The following is a 19,167-nucleotide window of genomic DNA, read 5'->3' as shown; positions in this document are numbered from 1 at the left end:
TAGATAGATAGATAGATAGATAGATAGATAGATAGATAGATAGATAGATATCACTTATAAATGCAGATCTGAAAATTATCTGCAAGAGATTCTACACAAGGCTTGACAAGATAGGAAAATACACCTAATATAATACATCCAGTCCAGACTTGATTTATTAGAAATCAGTATGCTATAGATAAAATAAGATTCACCAGCCTAAGACTTTTGTCACACCCAAATTAAGAATGATTTAAGTGTCTCAGTGGCAGCAGAAAAGGCTTTTTACAAGGTAAATTGGAAAGTTCGGTGTGCTTCTTGACATAAATTAGGATTTGTTCATTAATCGTTTAGCAATAATTTCTTCCAATGTTTGTGTAAAAAGAAATGACTGGAATTTATAGATCTTAACTCTTGAAAGAGGCACCAGAATAAAGGAATAAAAATTGCACAATGCTTTTAGAATGAACCAAAATGCCAGCCTTCAGACGATAGAATAATCAATCCTTCATAAAATATACTGCACCGGACCTAGGGTTTTCCAAATGGGTTTAAGGGGAGTGGCGGCCTAGTGGTTAGGGCATAGAGCTTCGAATCCTGTGGTTCTGGGTTTGAACCCCACTCCCACAGACTGCCACTCTGGGTCTCTGAGCAAGACCCTGAGCTCCACACTGCTCCCCGGGTGATGCACAATAGCATCACACTGCTCCCCAAGGGGATGGGTTAAATGCAGAGGTAAATTTCTCCCATGTGTCATCAATCAATTCTCCAGCTGTCTACCAGTCCATCGCAGGGAAACACAGAGACAAACAATCATTCACACACACACTCACACCTAAGGAGAATTTAAATAAGCCAAATAACCTAACAGTCATTTTTTTGGACTGTGGGAGGAAGTCGGAGTACCCAGAAAGAACCCACCCATGCTCAGGGAGAACATGCAAACTCCATGCAGAAAGACCCTGAGTCGGGAATCAAACCCAGAACCTTCTTGCTGCAGGGCTTCAGCGACACCCACTCTGTCACTGAGCAGCCCAATGTGAGATCAATAAAGTTCAATTATTTTTATTATCATTAACACAGTGAGGTTTAGAGGCTTACTGGCTGCTTCATGTCCTCACTGGGAATCCCCACTATAAATGCATAAAGGGTTAGAAATTGTTAGTTGTGGTTTGTCATGAAAAATTTTCAGTTTCTCTGTATTTTTAAGTAAAGCCCCCATAAAAAACCTAATTACATTTCCTTGAATGCTGGAAACATTTAGGTTTATCATACTTAGTGCATACCTGTTAACTGCATGTTTTGCCTTTTATGAGCCAAACTACCCTATACTTGTTTAAAAGAGGAGTTTATGAATATTCTTGACAATTTCTTGATCATTTTCTAATGATGTTTTTTTTAAAAAAAAATCTAACTCATGCTAATTGGTTAGGCTGATGACACTCTTGAAAATGAAGTAATAAACCAGTGTAATGTTTTAAAACAACAGAAGAGTCAGTCATTTGACCTTTTCAGACCTAAGGAAAAAAAATGCTGAAAAGATTATTTTTGTTTTAGCTGAAGTTAAGTTTCCACATCAAACAGAGACATTGCAGTTTGGTCCAGTTCAACTCTTCACTTTTCGCACACACATAAAAATCAATAGACAGCTTTAGGTGAACAACTTTTCTCTCTGATACTTTGTTGTCTTCTTGTCTACTCTCTGGCTCTTTGGCACATATTTCATAATGTGATGTTATAACCATTTTTTGAACAGTAGATGAGCAAAAAAACGTTGACTTACAGGAGTTCTGGAAAAATACCATCTAGACCACATTAAGCATAAGAGTCAGGGTCATTGTTGAGTACAAAAAAAGAGGTAATCAGTTTTAATTTAAGGTAAAATAAAGTATTTAAACAACAGTTGAACCTCTTTTAAATAATGCATGCACATTCAGGTTGCTTGACTATTTTCTGCTATGTTGAAATGTTTTTTTTTTTTTATCTCATTGACAGCAAACTACGACACCAAGCACAAAGTGAGCGCTTTGGCTACAGAGAGGTAAGGCAGGAGTGTTAATCAGCAGCATTATTACCACAATAAAACATCTCATTTTAAAGTGTGCATCTATCAATTCTACAGGTGGTGTTAAAAGGAGATCCGAAAAAGTTAAACCTTCATGGCGTAAGTTTGGTTTCCGTCCAGTTATGGCCGTATGTTTGAGGATAATTTTAGAGTGACTGTCTCATCTCGCTTTGTGTCATCTGTCACTTTTGCAGCAGACGTGTGCCGTGTGTCTGGAGGACTTTAAAGTGAAAGACGAGCTCGGGGTGTTACCATGCCAACATGCTTTCCACAGGAAGTGAGTAGAAGCACCACTGAGTCTCTCTTTGTGGTCATTCGCAAATTCACATTTACTTATACTTGCTGTTGTAAAGGTCAGAGTTCAGAAGTTGTCTTTTTTGTAAAAAAAACAAACAAAACACGAAAATTAAAAGAAATGTATATATACTTTTCCGTTTTAAATTACGATTTTTGGTGAGGAATGAAAAAGGCACCACAACCTTTTTTCCTCTAAAAATAAGAATATAGAATCCTAAACATCAGTGTCACATCAGTTGCAGAAGGCAACAACATTATACATTATCACAAAGAAGGTTTACCCTATTTAAACCGTAGACATTTAGCTGGGCATGCTCCTGACCATTGAAATCAGGCTGAACTCCATGGTGAGATCCAAGAAGGCTGCAGGTATTTAGGTCTCAAGAAAATCTGAATTCAGCCATTACATTTTACAGTAAATAACCCACAGGTGGAAGATATTCAAAACAACTTTCAGCATGCCTGCGTCTGTTTTTAACCCATCCCTCTGGGGGGTAGTGAGCTGCCATCTTGCAGTAACAGGGAGCTTTTTGTGAGATTTGAATGAAGGAACCTCCCAGGGTCCAAGTTCTCTGCTCTAGTTAGGCACCACTTCCCATGCAAGATTCAGATGCAGACTGGAGGGTGCTAAAAAAAGCTCTCCATAACCCCTAAAACTTTATCAATGTACCTTTTATTTAACTTTCATGACAAGTGTGCAATGAGGAAACCTTTGTTCTCTGAGGAAACAGGACAGACTGACCTTTGCCAGAAAGAATGTAGACAGAGAAGAGGGCACTAGATGGGTTTATAAGTGATTTTGAAACCAAGTGGAGAAATCATGCAGTCTAGAAAAATATATATTTTTTTAATATCAAACTATAAAGCATAGAGTTAGAAGCATCATAGCATGATGATGTATGTTTCTGTACCTAACATACCTATAATATAGAGAGAGCTTAACGAAAATACAACATTTGGGAAAGACAAAATGAACTGGGACTAATTCAACATAAAAAGATGAACAAAACGTACAAATAAATCCCACAAGGACTGGTTGAGAATAAAAGAAGTAAAGTCCTGGCTAAGAAAACAATTTAAACAAGCCCAGAGCTAAGAGTGAGAAGTTCTACCTGTTTATTAAATGGCTATTAAATTTACATACCTATAGAATACTGTACAAAATGATTGGGCATAAGCTGGTAAACATATAGAAAATAATTGATGTGCTCCTGTTTCAGGCCAGTGTTAGAGGTTTTTATTTCTTGTCTCTGGAGTTGTAACAACTCTTTATTGTGAGCCAATCAGGGTGAAGTTTCTCCTCCATGGTGGCATGATGTAGTTTATTGAAATTCTTTTTAAAGAAAAATGAAATTTCATTTTCACAAAAAATGTCATTAAAAGTACAAGATATGTTTTTTTTTCTTTTGTTTCTGATTATTTCATCTTTTTTTTTTAAACATCAAATAATTAGCCTGGGTGCCAGTCCGAACTTAGTCCCGCCCACAAGGTTTGAGTTCGGGGAAGTTCGGTCTGGCTCTGCTCCATAGTAGCGCGAGTATTATCGCCCACTGTCAGGCGATCCAATCAAATTGTCAGGGCGGGCTTTATACGATGATGGACAGATGATCAAGAGTAACGTAATCAACCACGTGACCAATGCGCGCTTGGGTGACAACAATAATGGCTGCCGCTGGAGAGTTGAGGTGAGTAGATTCTGCTATTAGGTCTGTTCTAGAAGATATCGACAGCAAATTAATTTTAAAAGAGGAACAGAGAAACGCGATCAAGTCTCATCTTCTTATTCTAGGCGTGCAACTGCACGCTTTGATTTTTGTGTACAACAACTATGCCTCGCTTAACATACGTCACGCACTCCGTTGCTCTTATTGGTTGTAGGTCTATCCAATTGAGTGCAGAGGCATTTTTTTTCCTGGTTCGTTCAAAACACGCCCCATAATCACAGCTCTATGGAGCAGTATCAGACTCATATTCTGACTAGAATTGAGTCGGACTACGTCAGGCTATCAAATAATCTCCTATAGAGAAAAATCCACATGATCCACGTGATGAAATGTTTTACATTTTCAATGTTTTAAAACCTAACAATTGTCAGGTTTTGTGGAGGTTTTTAGAGGACCCAAATGCAGAGACAGGAGCTGAGGTGGTTTCTTGTAGTTTTAATGTAGATCCAAATGTAACAGAAGCAAGGTTAAAAAAAAAAAATAGAAAACCAAAAACCAGAAGACATCAGGGAAAACACGTGAGGAGCAGGGAATGACGATGAACCGGCAATTAGAAACTGCACAAGAGGGGTATAAATGGGACACAGAACAGGTGACAGCAGATTAGGTGTGGATGGAAGAATCTAGAAGGGAGCCAGGGGAAGGAGACTCACTCAAGAGGGTAACAGAGAGTAAACAAGAAATACATAAAAACTCAATTGCAACCAGAAAACAACACAAAATGGAAATTAAACCAATGAAAACTCAAACAGAACCATAACAAAAATACAAATAAACAGTTGTTTTTGTTTTTTTACAGTGGCAACAGATTTCCTACAGTAGAGCTTTAACAAAAATAATAAGTAATGTTTTTTCAAGAGATTATATAATATTTCCGGTGCTAAATGACTTTTATTTAGCTGGACTCTGGGCAAAATGGCTCTTTGACATTCGAAGCTCGCAGACCCATGATCTAGACTGTAACATCCTGCTTTCCATCAAACCTTCATCAGTTCTCACATTTCACATTAACATATTCCTTTTTTTTTCTCCTTTGCAGGTGTCTTGTAAAATGGCTGGAGGTGCGTTGTGTGTGCCCCATGTGCAACAAACCCATAGCGGGCCCCCCCGAGCAGCATCACAGCATTGGAACTCTGCTTGATGAACTGGTATAGCCTCCGGTTTAGCCGAATGGGAGCCTAGCTTAGCCACATCATGACCTGCAAGAGCAGGGACACGCTGTCGAAGCACAGCCAGTCATCATGGGGTAACCTAGATACCACCAGGAGAAAGGCCTCTGAGGGTTGCTGTGAGATTATTTTCAGCCACCCACACACCCCTCCACCATTCTTCTTTCAGCATCCCTCCCTGCACCCATTCCTTCACATCCTTCACTGCTGCCTGGAATGAGGTTAACGGCATGGCTGAGGAGGAGGAGGAGGCAGCCGTTCCGCTGCCGCGTGGACAAAAATGAGCGTTGACAGGAAGAAAAACAGCCTAAGCGAGGAGTCAGTGTTCCAGCTTTGCATATGACAGTGGGCACAAGCATGAAGTCACCAGCAGACATCGCCTTTCAGATGACGATTTTCTGAGAGGGAATAAAAGACAAATGCAGACAGAAATCCTGTACTGTTCCTTGTCATTAATAGAGGCCCAGTAGAACAGGAGCACTTTCTTTAATTTAACTCAATGTGGTTAAAAGGTTCAAATAAATAAATCAGTGTAATATGTGGGGTTTACTGTCAGCTTAACTAGAGCTAATTAATTCAACCAATTTTGTAAAAATAAAGCCTGTTCTAATATCTATTCAACAGACACATTATGGCATTGGGTTTATTTAAGATATTAACACAATTTCCTTATTTCCCAGATATGTTTTTGTTGAGAAAATTGGAAGATAATCATCCTGTCCATCACTGTCACAATTTGAGGCTAAGTAAGTGTATTAGATTGAGAAGTATAAAAATAAACACAATTTAAAGGATTTTTTCACCCCTATTTTGAGATAAAAAAACACATTTTTTAGAATACAGACCAAAAGCTGAGAACATAATTTAAATACAAAATATGTAGAAGAAAGAAGGGATTACATGAAGTGATTTGGGATAATTTTATCAACATTTTTTTATTGGTTCGTTGGATGAATTGTCTTCTCTTTGATCTGCTTGGAGGAAAACGTCTCAGCTTCATCCTTGCACTCAGTGCCAACATTAAGCCAAATTAAATGTTAAAATATTACTTTTTTTTTTTTACTCTGATTTGAAGTTTAGTTTTTTCAGATATTAACTTAAGAAGTAAAATTATTTTTCGTTTTTTTTTTTTTTTTTTTTACATCAGTCTTATAACTAACTTATTATTATTTGAAGTTAGAGAAAGGAAACTGAATCACCTGTTGATTAAAATCTATAATGATTATTATTTTAACACATTTTTTCTGTAATTAAGAGATAAAAGTGGGCTGTTTCCTTTCTGCAAATTTTCCTTTAATCTCTGCATCCTGATTTGAAAATGAAATTTTTTTTGTTTAATCCCTAAAATAAACGTTGTTTTTTAAGTAACCTAAATACACAATATTATGTATATGAACAAAAAAAGTTTATAATTTTTGCAGATTGCATTTTGAACTCACTAATCTTTGAAAACGTTTTAATGGAATAAAATAAGTTAAAAGGGAACAGCAGGACTGCAGCGCCTCAGAGAGTAGAAATCCAGCATAAACATGTTTGTCAGGATTGTCTTTCACATTCCTCCCTAAAGTGTTTTTGTTCTCCTTAAAAGCCTAATACTGCCTGAAAAAAGCTCAAAACCCACAGAGCACATTGTTGTGATCATGCCAGACACCTGCACTGTATTGAAATTGTAAAATAGTAGAGAAAAAAGGGGAAAAAGGTGATTCTGAAGTGACCAACAAAACATTTTCTCTCTGACTCCAGCCACATTCCACGTTTTGTAAGACAACAAATGTAAATGACTGAAAAAGTGAAATAAAACAAAAAAATTATAAAGTTATTTGATCAGCTTTGTGTTTGGTTTATTTTATAGCTATTTTGTGTATTTGGCGCCCCCTTCAGGTGAAACATCGAGTTTCTCAGAGCCAAAGTTACCATTTAAAATTCTTTCTACTTTCTGTCCCTCAGAGGTCTATTTTGACAGACAGCTCAACATAGAAGTCTACAGGAAAGTCACCGACACTAACCAGTACCTCCATTTTGACTCCACCCACTGGAAGAATGAGACAGGTGAGGGCAGGTGAGAGGTGAATCTTCTCAGCATTATTCCTAAAAGTGCCTTGTAGTTGGGTGACAGGTAATGTCTAAGAGCACCTCCTCTGTTGAGAGATGTTTTTTCCAGGTTAACAAAGATAGCTCCCTTTCTCAAAACATCTGTCTTCCTTGGCCAGAAATGTCCTTTAGCCTTCAGGTTTAAGTGAACAGCTGAGTCCTGTCCTGAGGAGTCTGCTCTCCTGTGTTGAGCCATGCACCTGTGTAGCAGTTGCTTGGTCTCTCCAATGTAGAGATCTGTGCACTCTTCACTACACTGGACGGCTCAAACAACGTTGTCAGCCTTGTTTCTGGGTGTCAGTTTTTGCATCAGGGTGTTGCCAGGTTCAAAGTTCAAAATGCACAGGGATAAGGTGCAGGTGGAAAATCCTCCTCAGCTTTTCAGAGACTCCAGCAGCATATGGAATGACAATGTTCCTTCTTGTGCTTTTTACTCTCTCAGCAGGCCTCTTCCAGTAGGTTTTTAAAAATGCACATCTGGGAAAACCACAGTTCCTCAGGGCTGTCCTGATATGTTGATGATCTGTCATCTTTCCTCTGTTTGTGATGGGAATGGTTTTTGCTAGCGTATGGAGGGTTCTGATGATGCCTAGTTTGTTCCAGTGGGTGGTGGGAGTCAAAATGGAGGTACTGGTCAGTGTGGGTGACTTTCCTGTAGACTTCTATGTTGAGCTGTCTGTCTTCCACGATGGTAATGGTGCAGTCCAAGAAGGTAGGGCTGTCATCTTTCACATATTACTGGGTGAACTTGGCCTTTCTGTCTTTCCTCACAGGAACAAAACCCAGTCACCAGATTCAGATACATGGATGACACTTGGGGCAAATTAAAGACCAAAGACAGAAACATAATCCATAGGGTCATGCTAACACTTTGCTCCTCACAGGCGTAGCTCTGCTGACTGAGTTTGCTCAAGACAACCTAATGGATGATATTTGGGGAATTGCTAAGAATGGAAAATAATGTACATTTAATTTTGGATACCTTCAGTCTCAGTTATAATGGATAATACATGTTGGATATACACATATTGAAACATAAGTACAACAACTAGTCTTTGAGTCAGGACTCTTGAAATACCTTTGTTTCAGAAATGAAATTAACATGTTTTAAATGAAAATCGTAATTGTAACCCCAATAAATGTGCTCTTTATTGGGACATTATTATTACTTTAAAACAGACAAAGAGATAGATATATATTAAAATATTAAGAAGGACATCCCTAGTGGTAGTTTGCTTCTACTTAATAACATTCTCAGTGAAATAGAAAGAGAATCAAGAGAAGAAGCTGATGGTGTAAAATCCTTCAGAGATGAATGAAGTAAGGGATGGAAAACAGCAAATCAAGTGAATTGGAGAGGGAGGCACTGGAAAAAGGTGGAGACTGAGAGGAGGAAGGATCAGTTTATTTCAACAAGGTCAAACTGCACCATTTAACGGCTCCTTCCCCATTTCCACCTTTCACCAACTTACCTGCAAAGATTTGTTGTCTCTATTAGTGGATATTTTAAGTGACTTCTTTGTGGAATGCAGAAAACTTGGTGAGTACAAACTGTTCATCTATCCCCCATTAAGTTGAGGTTTGCTGAGTAAAAATTATAATTCATGTTTCTATCTTTGAATATTTGAATCATGTCATTATAAGAGGCTGGTTTACTACATGGAACTGTGTCCAGAATCTGGTTCCTTTAAACGCAAAACATTTATCCTGAGCTTAAAAGAGAAAAACCGGACATTTTAAAGTGAAAAATATGAAAAAAGACCATTATGTATTGTCTAAGAGTTTCAGTCTGAGAGACCTGCTTATTCACGTGCATTAAGTGTTTTGCAGATCAAGACAACATGAATGCTTGTATAAACCTGTCTTTATCCACACACACACACACACATACTCATATGCAAACAGCATGCTGGGAAACATAAGCAAGTCTTTCATGGAAACGGCTTCTACCTAAGCCATAAAGAGCCAACTGTGTTTTGAATAAACCGATTTTGACAACATACACTCACACACCCAATGGTGAGGTGTAGAAGCTTACAGAGAAAAGCCTGTTTCGCTCCACCTCAGCGTTGTGGTATTTGGCTGCATTTTATTGCAGCCAAACTCCAACAGTCACACTCCCAATTAACTTAGACACATAAGGACATGATTAGTAGTTTTCTCTAAAAATGTGAATTTGAGATAAAAAGTCTTCAATGCAGACCTTAACTCTACCTGTTTGTGAAGCTTGAATATTAAAGATTCTTACTAAATACTAGACACTAATTTTGTTACTCTCTTTCGTAAAGCCTGAAAGTATTTTAGTGCTCAGTAATTATTTAGACCAAAACCGCTGCAGAAGACAGGCTTTAACCACTTGACGCCCATTATTGCAATTTTGCAACAAACATTTTATATTACGTACACATCCAAGATAACATGTGCATTCCCCCAGTGCCAGTTATTACACATTCGGTGTGGACCTAGGAACCTTTGGGAAGCTCTTGTTTCCATTACAACTGCTACCTAACTGTGTGTGCGATCATTGGCCGTTATACAGTATATGTGACAGATTTGCAAACCTACAATTGTGTTTGTCTTTAAAAATAAAGATAGAACAACAGTTTGGCAATGAGTTAAAGGAAAATAACCTTTTAAAATGTACTCAAAAAACTGTTTTTGTTATCTCAGACTGTCGTTTTATGGATAAAGTTTGAAATATCACTATTCTTTCACTCCTCCTTGGTTGGGCTGTACAGAAACTGAATATCATTTTTTGGATAAATAAAGTTATTTTTTATTTGAAATATACATGTATATTTATTTAGGTGTCAAGGGGTTAAAAAGGACATTAAAAGATTATTTTAAAAGAAAAAAAATTTAATGGATGGATGGATTGATGGATGCATGGATAAATGGGTGAATGTTTGAATGCATGGATGGATGGGTGGATGCATGGATGATGGATTGGTGAATGGATGGTTGGATAGATGGATATATGGATGAAGTGATGGATGGATGTGTAGGTTGATGGAAGGGCGAATGGATGGATGTGTGGATGGATGGATTAATGGTTGGGAAGATGGATGGATGAATGATGAATAGATTGATGGATGGATGGATGGATGGATGGATGGATGGATGGATGGATGGATGGATGGATGGATGGATGATGGATGGATGGATTGGTGAATAGATGATGGATGGATGGAAAGAAGATGGATGGATGAATAGATGGATTGGTAAATGGATAGGCGGATGGATGGATTGGTAGATGGATGATGGATGTATGGATGGATGTATGGATGTTAACAGTTAACAGGATACTTTGAAAACATTTTTTCTTCTTTTCTCTAAATTTCAGAACTTGTTGTGGATAAGTCACTATGAAGTAAACATGGTGCAGATGCTTCCAACCATGTGAACACCTGAGGATGTCATAAAAAACTTGTAAACAACAACAGCTGTTTAGATCTTTAGCACAGGAGCAATGACCCCCTCTCCTTCTACAGGCTGTTTACATACCTTTAGGTATTTCTAGAGAGAGTTTTAAAGAGGATCAATGATGTTGTGGCGGTGGCTGCTGGCCCTGATGGCCCGGATTGGTCTCATCACATTGACACTCTGCTGCTCTCTGCTGCTCGTCTACCTGCTGGCTTGTAAACCTTCTTCCAAAGGCAAGCACACTTCTCTGCTTTGGTCTGGAGGAGCCACTAGTAAGGAAGGATACATGGCCTTACTGCAGGAGAGAGAGGACTCTCATAGACACTACATTAGTAGTCTGACAAAGCAGATAGGAGAGCTGAAGGAGGCTCTGGAGGAGAGAACTCAACAGCTTCAGGAGTCCCTAGAGAAGGCTAAAAGTAAAGGGATTTTACCTCAAGGTCTGGAGAGTCTGCACAAGATCCCAACAAAGTCTGATCTCAAGGTAAAGAGAAAAACATAAGGAATATTTTGTTAACGTGAGCTTATTGAAAGTAGCAAGACATTATGAGCTCATTGCTTTATGGTGTCCTTCAGGAGTTCTTCCAATCCCAGCTGAACCAGGCAGAGGTGAACTCAGGTGTGGAACTGCCCAACGAATATGCACTGATCCCTTATGACACCTTTACCCTGCAGATGTGAGTACAGCTGTGCAGTCAGCTGCTCTGTACCTCAATCCCTATGTGTGTAAAGAGACTGGTAATGTGGTGCTACTTAGGGTCTACCAGCTGGAAACGGGGCTGACCAAGCACCCGGCTGAGAGGCCAGTAAGGAGAGACCGCAGAAACGAGCTGATAGGTACAGTGGAAACGGCACTGCACGTCCTGAACGGACCCCAGCAACGAGCTGACAACATCAGGAGCAAACGCACCTACTCCCCTTCAGACTTCATACAGGGTGAAATACAGCTTACCTTCCTCATCTGGTTTTATTTAAACAGGAAAAAACAAAACAAAAGATAACATACTGGTATACAAATAGAGGTAACATTCCTAGTTGTATAAAAATTTAAATCTAATGTATCTTGTCAAGTTGAGTGATGATGCATGCAGGGCAAATTGTGTTATTCTGCTCCAGGTACAGTATAGAGTATCCCAACAGATTTTGAATTCCCTGTAATTAACAAAGGAATTAAACCTTTAAAGCCTAACATCTACACCTAGAAACAGGCAATAACTACAACATGAACTTGTGATAAAGTATTGGCAAAAGCAACAGGTGCTGAAATTCTAGATAAAGAATTTATTTTTGTTAAAGAAATAGGAAAATGGGGAAAACAACTTTCCAAAGTCAACGCAAAGTTATTGAAAAGGTGTACGAGCTGCATTCATTTTTTTTCTTATAGACTAACTATCATCTTTTTGAATCATGTCAGGTTTTGTGGAGGTTTTGGACCCAAAAGCAGAAACAGAGAGAGGCGGAGAACATTTTATGTTTTGAGTTTTAATTGCAATTTCAGTGCTACCTGGTGGTTAATAGAAGCCTGGGCCTCTTTTTTATGTCATCCCTATCATGCATGGATTGTCTCTGGGTTCCTTCACAGTCCAAAATAACCCCAACCTTATCCATTTATGTCCTAAGAGATTGGCTATACTAATGACATTTCACCCAATTGCAAATCAAATGTTGAGGTAGTTCTCTCATATTGAGAAGAAGGTTTATTGAAGGAAAAGTACTGAGAAGCAAAGATCAGATACGTGAGGAAATAAACAGCTCCTGTCTGCAACCAACAACAGTAATGCTGACAGGAATGCTGGCAAACCAGTCTAAAAGTGATGCATAACAGAAAGATCTGACAGGGAATTGATAAAAAACACTGCTTTTAACTGCCAGGAGGCTGATTAGTGAACAGAGTTTTCTATATGGGGAGTGTATTTTAAAGCAACTCTGCTCTCATATTTAGGATGCCTTAAAGTTACTTTGTAGCTGTTTTAATTTTGTAATATTTTTTCCTGTGTACCACGATAAAGGTTAAAGGGAAAAGTGATAGTGATGTCTGAACCAGGTCTATAGTGCAGGTGTTAAATGGGCTCTTTAAGGGTACAATTAAACCTACCCTGATTGTTAAAATAAAATTTGGGCCATACTGAACTCAGATCAATCCAGTTCAGTCACATACAGTGAGATAAGATGTTTAATACAGTGCAAAGCCCTTAGATATAGCTGATTATTTAGGATGTTCTCTGTTTTTTGGCTCAGGATTGACTCGCACAGAGAGGACCACAGGGACTGTATATGAGCTGATGTTCAAAGGCAGTAGCCCGCAGGACTTCACCCAGCTCGTTCTCTTTAGGCCATTTGGGCCTTTGATGAAGGTGAAGAGTGACAACCTGAACACACAAAGCATCCTCATCAACATAATAGTTCCTCTGTCGGGGAGGGTGGACGCCTTCAGGCAGTTCATCACCAACTTCAGGTAATAGTTTGAGGTGGACAAACAGAACAGATGTGAAACTGTTGAACTCAGGGAAATCTTGGTAAGAGTTTATTTTCAAAACCCTGCTATCATAAAAACAGAATGAATGAAAACAATTAAATAAACTGACCCAACTGGATATCCTAGCCAGAAGACTTTATCAAAAGAGAACAAACACTAACTAAAGGCAATATTATATATTTATGCATTTTTGCCCCTCGTTGCATGCCAATAATTATCTGTCAAACACTCCAGGATCCCTCCCTCTACCCATCTTTTTTTGTGCACCCCCTAAGATTGTTGATGTAGTCATTATCCGGTCATCCATGCTCTGCAGCTGTGTATTTTAAATGTGTGTTAATTCTGTTTGGTACAGAGAGGTTTGCATCCAAGAGGACGGCAGGGTTCACCTCACTGTTGTCTACTTTGGTCGGGACCAGATAGACCAGGTGAAGGCTGTGTTGGATCAGACAACCAGGTAAGGCAGACACTTTCACAGAGATTAAACGGGATTAAGAACCTTTTTCTGCACTTCTTTTGAGTGTTCAATCACAAAGAGTAACTTTTTAGCCTGAAGAAGTCTAGAAGCAGAGCCTTACAAGGTGGAAAGACCAACATATACTCTGATTAAGCACAACAGTTCTTTGTCTTATTTTGGTCATAATAGGAATGAGTCAAACATTTTTTCTGTCACAGTTGATATAAGTGCTGTTCAGGCTATGGTTATTTGACAGACAGGACAGAGCAAAGGTACCTGTTTGCCAATCATTTCATAAATTATTTTAAAAAAGACTTTTTTTCAACATTCCTGGTTTCTTGAGTCAGTGATAAAAGTCATAAAAATAGAAATAAATGGACATTTTTAGGAAAAATGTTTTGGGTGTAGAGCTTTCCATAAGATCTGTATGTCTTACTATTTTCATTTGGTACTTTTGGATTTAGTTTATGTTTAAAGTAATCAATGAAAATCATTATTTTTTTTTTTTTTTCACTGCCCAGCAGCTCCTAACCTATGCATGAAATCCTTGCATTTAAATCAGTTTTATATTTTGAGTCATTTACACAACAGTCAGCATATTTACTGGTTATTTAAACTAAGAACTGATCTACTAAATCCAAGGAGATGATTTAAAGGCAAATTTCCATCTGTGCACTTATTTCACTGTATAACTGTGAGAATCCTGTTGAACTGCATGTGATGGACACCTGCTAACATCATGTTTTAATACTTCGTGTAACTGATTTATTTAAGAAATGAGAAATGAAATCCATTTTAAACTGACTGAAGTCGAACTGACATCAAAGCCTAAATTTAATCTTATATCTGGTTTCCCAACAAGAGTAAATTAATGCATTTATTTTTTGAAGAGTACAGAAAACAAGATATTAGATTGAAAAAGCGCATCTCTTTTAACCTTTTTGGCATTTCTTTGAGGGAATCTTACCAGCTGAAGTGCAAATATCCTGTTGTTATAAACTAATTAATTGGTAAAAACAAAGAGCTGAGCTGGTTAGCAATTTAACAGCCGTCCTGTCACTGCTTTTGTTTCAGGGAGACTCGGTTCAGAAGTTTCACCTTGATCCAACTGAACGAGGAGTTTTCTCGTGGCCGAGGCCTCGATGTCGGCGCCCGGGCCTGGAGACAACGCCAGAACGTTCTGCTCTTCTTCTGTGATGTCGACATCCACTTCACGGCAGATTTCTTAACTTCCTGTCGTCTGAATGCTGAAGCTGGTAAGAAAGTCTCAGAAGCCGTTCAGGAGTTTCTCCTAATAAAATTCTATTTTCTCTTCTTCATTGTTTTTTCAGTGGACTTGTATCTAAACACATTCTCATTATTTTCTCCCCACTTAATACAAATAATGAATCAGTGCCTTTTCTTACTGGCTCTTTTTCCTGTCATATTACTGCATCACTGTTGCTCCTAGGTAAAAAGGTGTACTACCCTGTGCTCTTCAGCCAGTACAACCCATCTGTCATCTACAGCAATCTCACCCTCCTACCTTCTATAAAACAACAGCTGGTGAGTAAAGAACTGCAAACAATTGGTTATGTTACAGTATAATTATGATGAGGCTCATTTCAGGATTTCTCTTCTGTTTCAGGTGATAAAAAAAGAAAATGGATTCTGGCGGGACTTTGGATTTGGCATGACCTGCCAGTACAGATCAGACTTCATCAACATTGGTAATATAGACACAGATTCCCATGGATTACACACATTAAATAAATCAAACTCCATTTTATTGTTGTAAAGAGTGATGATTTTTTATCAACAGCACTATAAGAAAGTTAATTCTTTAGGTAGAAATGTATATGTTTCAAACAACAGTCCTTTTAATCCCTAATCCTTAATTAGTCCTTCTTTTAATAGAAAAAATAAATCAAAAGTTTTAATTATGTTGTATTTTGTGACTTTAACAAAAGCTAGGGGATATTAGATTGCTTTTTATCCTCTACTTATCCTCTTAGTGATCGTAAGCTTGCAAGAACTCAGAAATATAATAGAATAGAATAGAACAAAATAGAATAGACAATCCTTTTGCATTTTCTCAATATATTTTATCATAGATATAAACTAGTTTTTTGGTCTTTGGGCTGCTTCTTTCTTAATTTCTTAAATCTTTCTTTTACATTAACCTCTGATAAATTGAAAAAGTGTTGGAAAACGAAATTCATGTTATTCAAAAAGTTTTTCTTAATGTAGCTAATTTGTGCAAAGAAAACCAATGGGTGAATAAATATGAAACAAGTCTTTTGATCCTTACACTGGTTACAAACACAAATGCTCCTGTATATGTTGATGAAGCTCTACTTTTCACTTCAAGAAACTCTGAAATATCAGGTGCCTGAGTTATGTATTATTCACTTTAAGTGCTGCTATCTGTCCCCATTGCTTTACTTTTTTCTGTAATTTCTCTTAGTTTGCTTTTATGTTGATAATGCAGCACAGAAACAAATTCCCTGACAGACAGGTTGGCCCATTACCTCTTATCTAAAGACATTTTGCCCTTTTCCTTTGCAGACTTTTTAAAATGTGTGTGTAACAAATGGTTTTTGTGCTGCTATCATATTTAAGACTGGAATAATTTTATGATTAGGTCAAGTCCAAACTCAAATCAAAACATCTTTTTGTATATGTGTGCGCAAGTTAAAATATTTAAGTATGAAATAAAATCATATGAAATTGTGCTGTGGAGTTTGCCCCAGTAGGGGGAGTCTGTAACCTATGGATTACCTTTTTTATGGTAATTTCTTTATTGGAGCCATGGTTGCAAACAACAATTTCTATATCACAGGAAAACCCTCAAACCACTGACACCATTTTTGGTTGAGCTGGATTTTATTAAGTGGCTTCAGTGAACTTTGATGAATCACTTTTAAACTTTAAATAATGTCTTTGGACTAAAACTGACATTTTGGGCGCTATTGTTTGTTAAATATAAAGAATCCTAATCACATTTGTGAGAGCAGCAACAATTCTACAAACCAGGAACTCTTAATTGGTTGCCATGGAAACATAGGTTTATGAATTAGTTTAAAAAAAAAAACAAGGTGGGATCTCTGCAGGTTGATGCTAACTATACATTAGTTTGTTGTTCAAGGAATAAACGCTATCAAATTTGTTTCATCTCCATGGCCTCACAGGTGGCTTTGACCGCAGTATCAGAGGCTGGGGGCTGGAGGACGTCCACCTGTACAGGAAGTACCTCCATAGCAAGCTGATGGTAGTTCGAGCTCCATCCCGAGGGCTCTTTCACTTGTGGCATGACAAGAGCTGTGCAGATGAGCTTCCTCCAGACAAGTACAAGATGTGCATGCAGACCAAAGCCATGAACGAGGCCTCGCACGGCCAGCTGGGAGAGCTTTTCTTCAAACAGGACATAGAGCTCCACCTGAACTCCCAGAAACAGCTCAGAGAGATCTAATGAGAATTTTCTAACAAAAATGAGCTATGGTCACATTTGTTTCAGTAAAAAGTATTTTTTTATTTATGTTAAATGTTAGAGCTAATGAATCATCTTTATGTTCTAATAAAACTAAAAATCATTTTTTTATTGCTTGTTGGAATGGAATGAGTATTTTCTAAGTGTAACACCAAGATTTCTACAAAAAAAAATGTTATAGGCTGGAGAGCAGAAACTGTCTAACAACTGAATGTCTTACTTTGTAGCAGATTTCACAGAACAAAAATTCTGCCATTTCTGCCCCCTGAACCTGCAACAGGGCTGGATTTTAAAATGAAAAAAAAAAAAAAAAATGTAAATGAAAATGGATTCCACTGCTTTTATTTGCACAACCAATAGAGATGCATGTACTTTCTCTTGGACAGCAGGTGAGAAATGTAGTGACACGATCTTCAGATCTACTTCCAAAATTCGTCAAACAAAGCAATGTTATGTCTCGTTTCTTTAATGAACAGGCCGAAATGTGTGACAGTATAATTTATAATGTCAGTAAAATGCCAGATATAGGTAGTACTCGAATTGAGGGGGGATTGCATCCCCCTTTTTAAAAAAAATCTTAAAAATCATCCCTCTTAGTTAAATGACCATCCCCCCATACCATCCTCTGTGATATTTCTTTGCTGAACATGTAGAATTTCTACTATATATTAACAATAATTACAATAATAATAAACTTTCAACATTTGGCGGGCTGTGGGCTTATAGGTAGCCTGAGCAAAATAAATAAAATCAAAGAAGTGGCTTACCATGACTATGAAACTGATCCCAGTGGGAAAGTTGTCACTAACTATGTAGGGGCAATGATAGCCATGCAGGTACATGGCTGCAGTTCTACTGAAAAGTGCCTTGGTCAAAGGTCAATAACCGGCGTACCTGACATGGAACAACCATACCATGCATATTTCTTTAGGTTAATAGACTATATTAATTAGACTATGCAAGCTTCCAAAAAAAAAAAAAGAAAAAATTCCACCATCCTCCTTCCTTTTTTCTTTTTTTTTTTTTTTTACAACTAGACTACTGGATATAGGCAAAACGAGTCAGACAAGAGTGAAACAACAAAGGAAGCAAAACTAACTGCAACAAACAAAGGTTTTGAACTATTGAATGATAAAAAAGGAAACAAAACAAAAATGTAACTGAAGCCCAAACAGAAAGTTGTTCTGCAGCACCAGAGGAAAATACAAAAACATTTGGACCCTTTACTGTTTTTTCACTAGCTTATAATTTTTTTGTCAGAATATTTCAGTTTTAAAGGGATTTAAGAAGTTGGCTCGCATATTTTTTTGTTTTTCTTCCTTTTGTTTTTTTAATAAGCCAAAAATATGAAAAATCAGATTAAGGTTAAAAACTTTTCAGCACTAAAGATCCGGTGTGTATTTGTTTATTTTGTACATATAACAACAAAACCAAAAAATAAATACATTTTTAAGAAAAATAGTCAAATCATTCTTCAGTCATGCACAAAGTTCTTGACACAAAACAATTAACTTAATCCTGTATTAAAACGTGTATTTCCTAATAATCAACAGGATAATTTTTGTGATAAACAACAACATGTGCAAACATGTGATAAACTGTTGCAGTGAAATCGAATGCATTAACAGAGACAGATGCATTTATTCTAGTTTATCAACACTAAGGACATGCAGCGCAGGGAGGAGCGCGCCTGCATCAGCCGACTAGTGACGTAGCACCAAAGCTGGCAACCGATTGGTTTGTGACTCATATTTCCTTTTCCTCTTCATGAGATGCGTTCAAACACGGCTTGGATTTTCAAATCACTCATCAAACTGAGAAGTTGGCCCCTTATCGTCTGATAGCGTGAATTAAATCTGGCTAAACAGAGATGATAATAATCATTTAAGGAGAACAATGCCATGCGGATTTATACACAGAGATTATTTTTTACACCACATTTAAAACCGATGGGTTTGGCTTGTCAGGATTTGAAACATGAAAAGAAAGCTGAGCACAGTGTAAACCTTCTGGTATT

General features: G+C 37.6%; 2 protein-coding genes across 4 annotated transcripts in view; both read left to right on the top strand.

The window, feature by feature from the left end:
- Positions 1-7,029, top strand: part of rnf122 (ring finger protein 122) — a 27,741-nt gene extending 20,712 nt beyond the window's left edge. For 2 of the 3 annotated variants that reach the window (XM_015377161.1, XM_015377163.1), the window contains exons 3-6: positions 1,975-2,020; positions 2,102-2,143; positions 2,239-2,321; positions 5,105-7,029. In XM_015377161.1, the coding sequence (XP_015232647.1) occupies positions 1,975-2,020; positions 2,102-2,143; positions 2,239-2,321; positions 5,105-5,219 (286 nt within the window). In that variant the 3' untranslated portion in view covers positions 5,220-7,029. The remainder of the gene's footprint in view (positions 1-1,974; positions 2,021-2,101; positions 2,144-2,238; positions 2,322-5,104) is intronic. The other variant, XM_015377162.1, reaches the window with a different exon arrangement.
- A 1,690-nt stretch (positions 7,030-8,719) lies between these two features.
- LOC107086272 (chondroitin sulfate N-acetylgalactosaminyltransferase 1-like) lies at positions 8,720-17,426 on the top strand. Its single transcript, XM_015377100.1, has 10 exons — positions 8,720-8,865; positions 10,669-11,232; positions 11,325-11,425; positions 11,506-11,684; positions 12,987-13,203; positions 13,580-13,681; positions 14,756-14,937; positions 15,132-15,226; positions 15,309-15,390; positions 16,852-17,426. Exons 2-10 carry the CDS (start codon positions 10,867-10,869, stop codon positions 17,130-17,132), a joined length of 1,605 nt encoding a protein of 534 aa, XP_015232586.1. The 5' UTR covers positions 8,720-8,865; positions 10,669-10,866; the 3' UTR covers positions 17,133-17,426.
- The last annotated feature ends 1,741 nt before the right edge of the window (positions 17,427-19,167 follow it).

The sequence above is a fragment of the Cyprinodon variegatus genome, unplaced genomic scaffold, assembly GCF_000732505.1.
Source record: "Cyprinodon variegatus isolate N-32 unplaced genomic scaffold, C_variegatus-1.0 Scaffold147, whole genome shotgun sequence".
NCBI lineage: Eukaryota > Metazoa > Chordata > Actinopteri > Cyprinodontiformes > Cyprinodontidae > Cyprinodon > Cyprinodon variegatus.
Note: the sequence above shows the minus strand (reverse complement) of the source record. Positions and strands in the feature narration are given on the sequence as shown.

Excerpts from the sequence above, each read along its gene's own strand:
- LOC107086272 (XM_015377100.1), top strand. The coding sequence starts at position 10,867 with ATGATGTTGTGGCGGTGGCTGCTGGCCCTGATGGCCCGGATTGGTCTC. Across the intron at positions 13,204-13,579 it reads CAGTTCATCACCAACTTCAG|AGAGGTTTGCATCCAAGAGG; the intron begins GTAATAGTTTGA and ends TGTTTGGTACAG. Across the intron at positions 13,682-14,755 it reads GTGTTGGATCAGACAACCAG|GGAGACTCGGTTCAGAAGTT; the intron begins GTAAGGCAGACA and ends CTTTTGTTTCAG.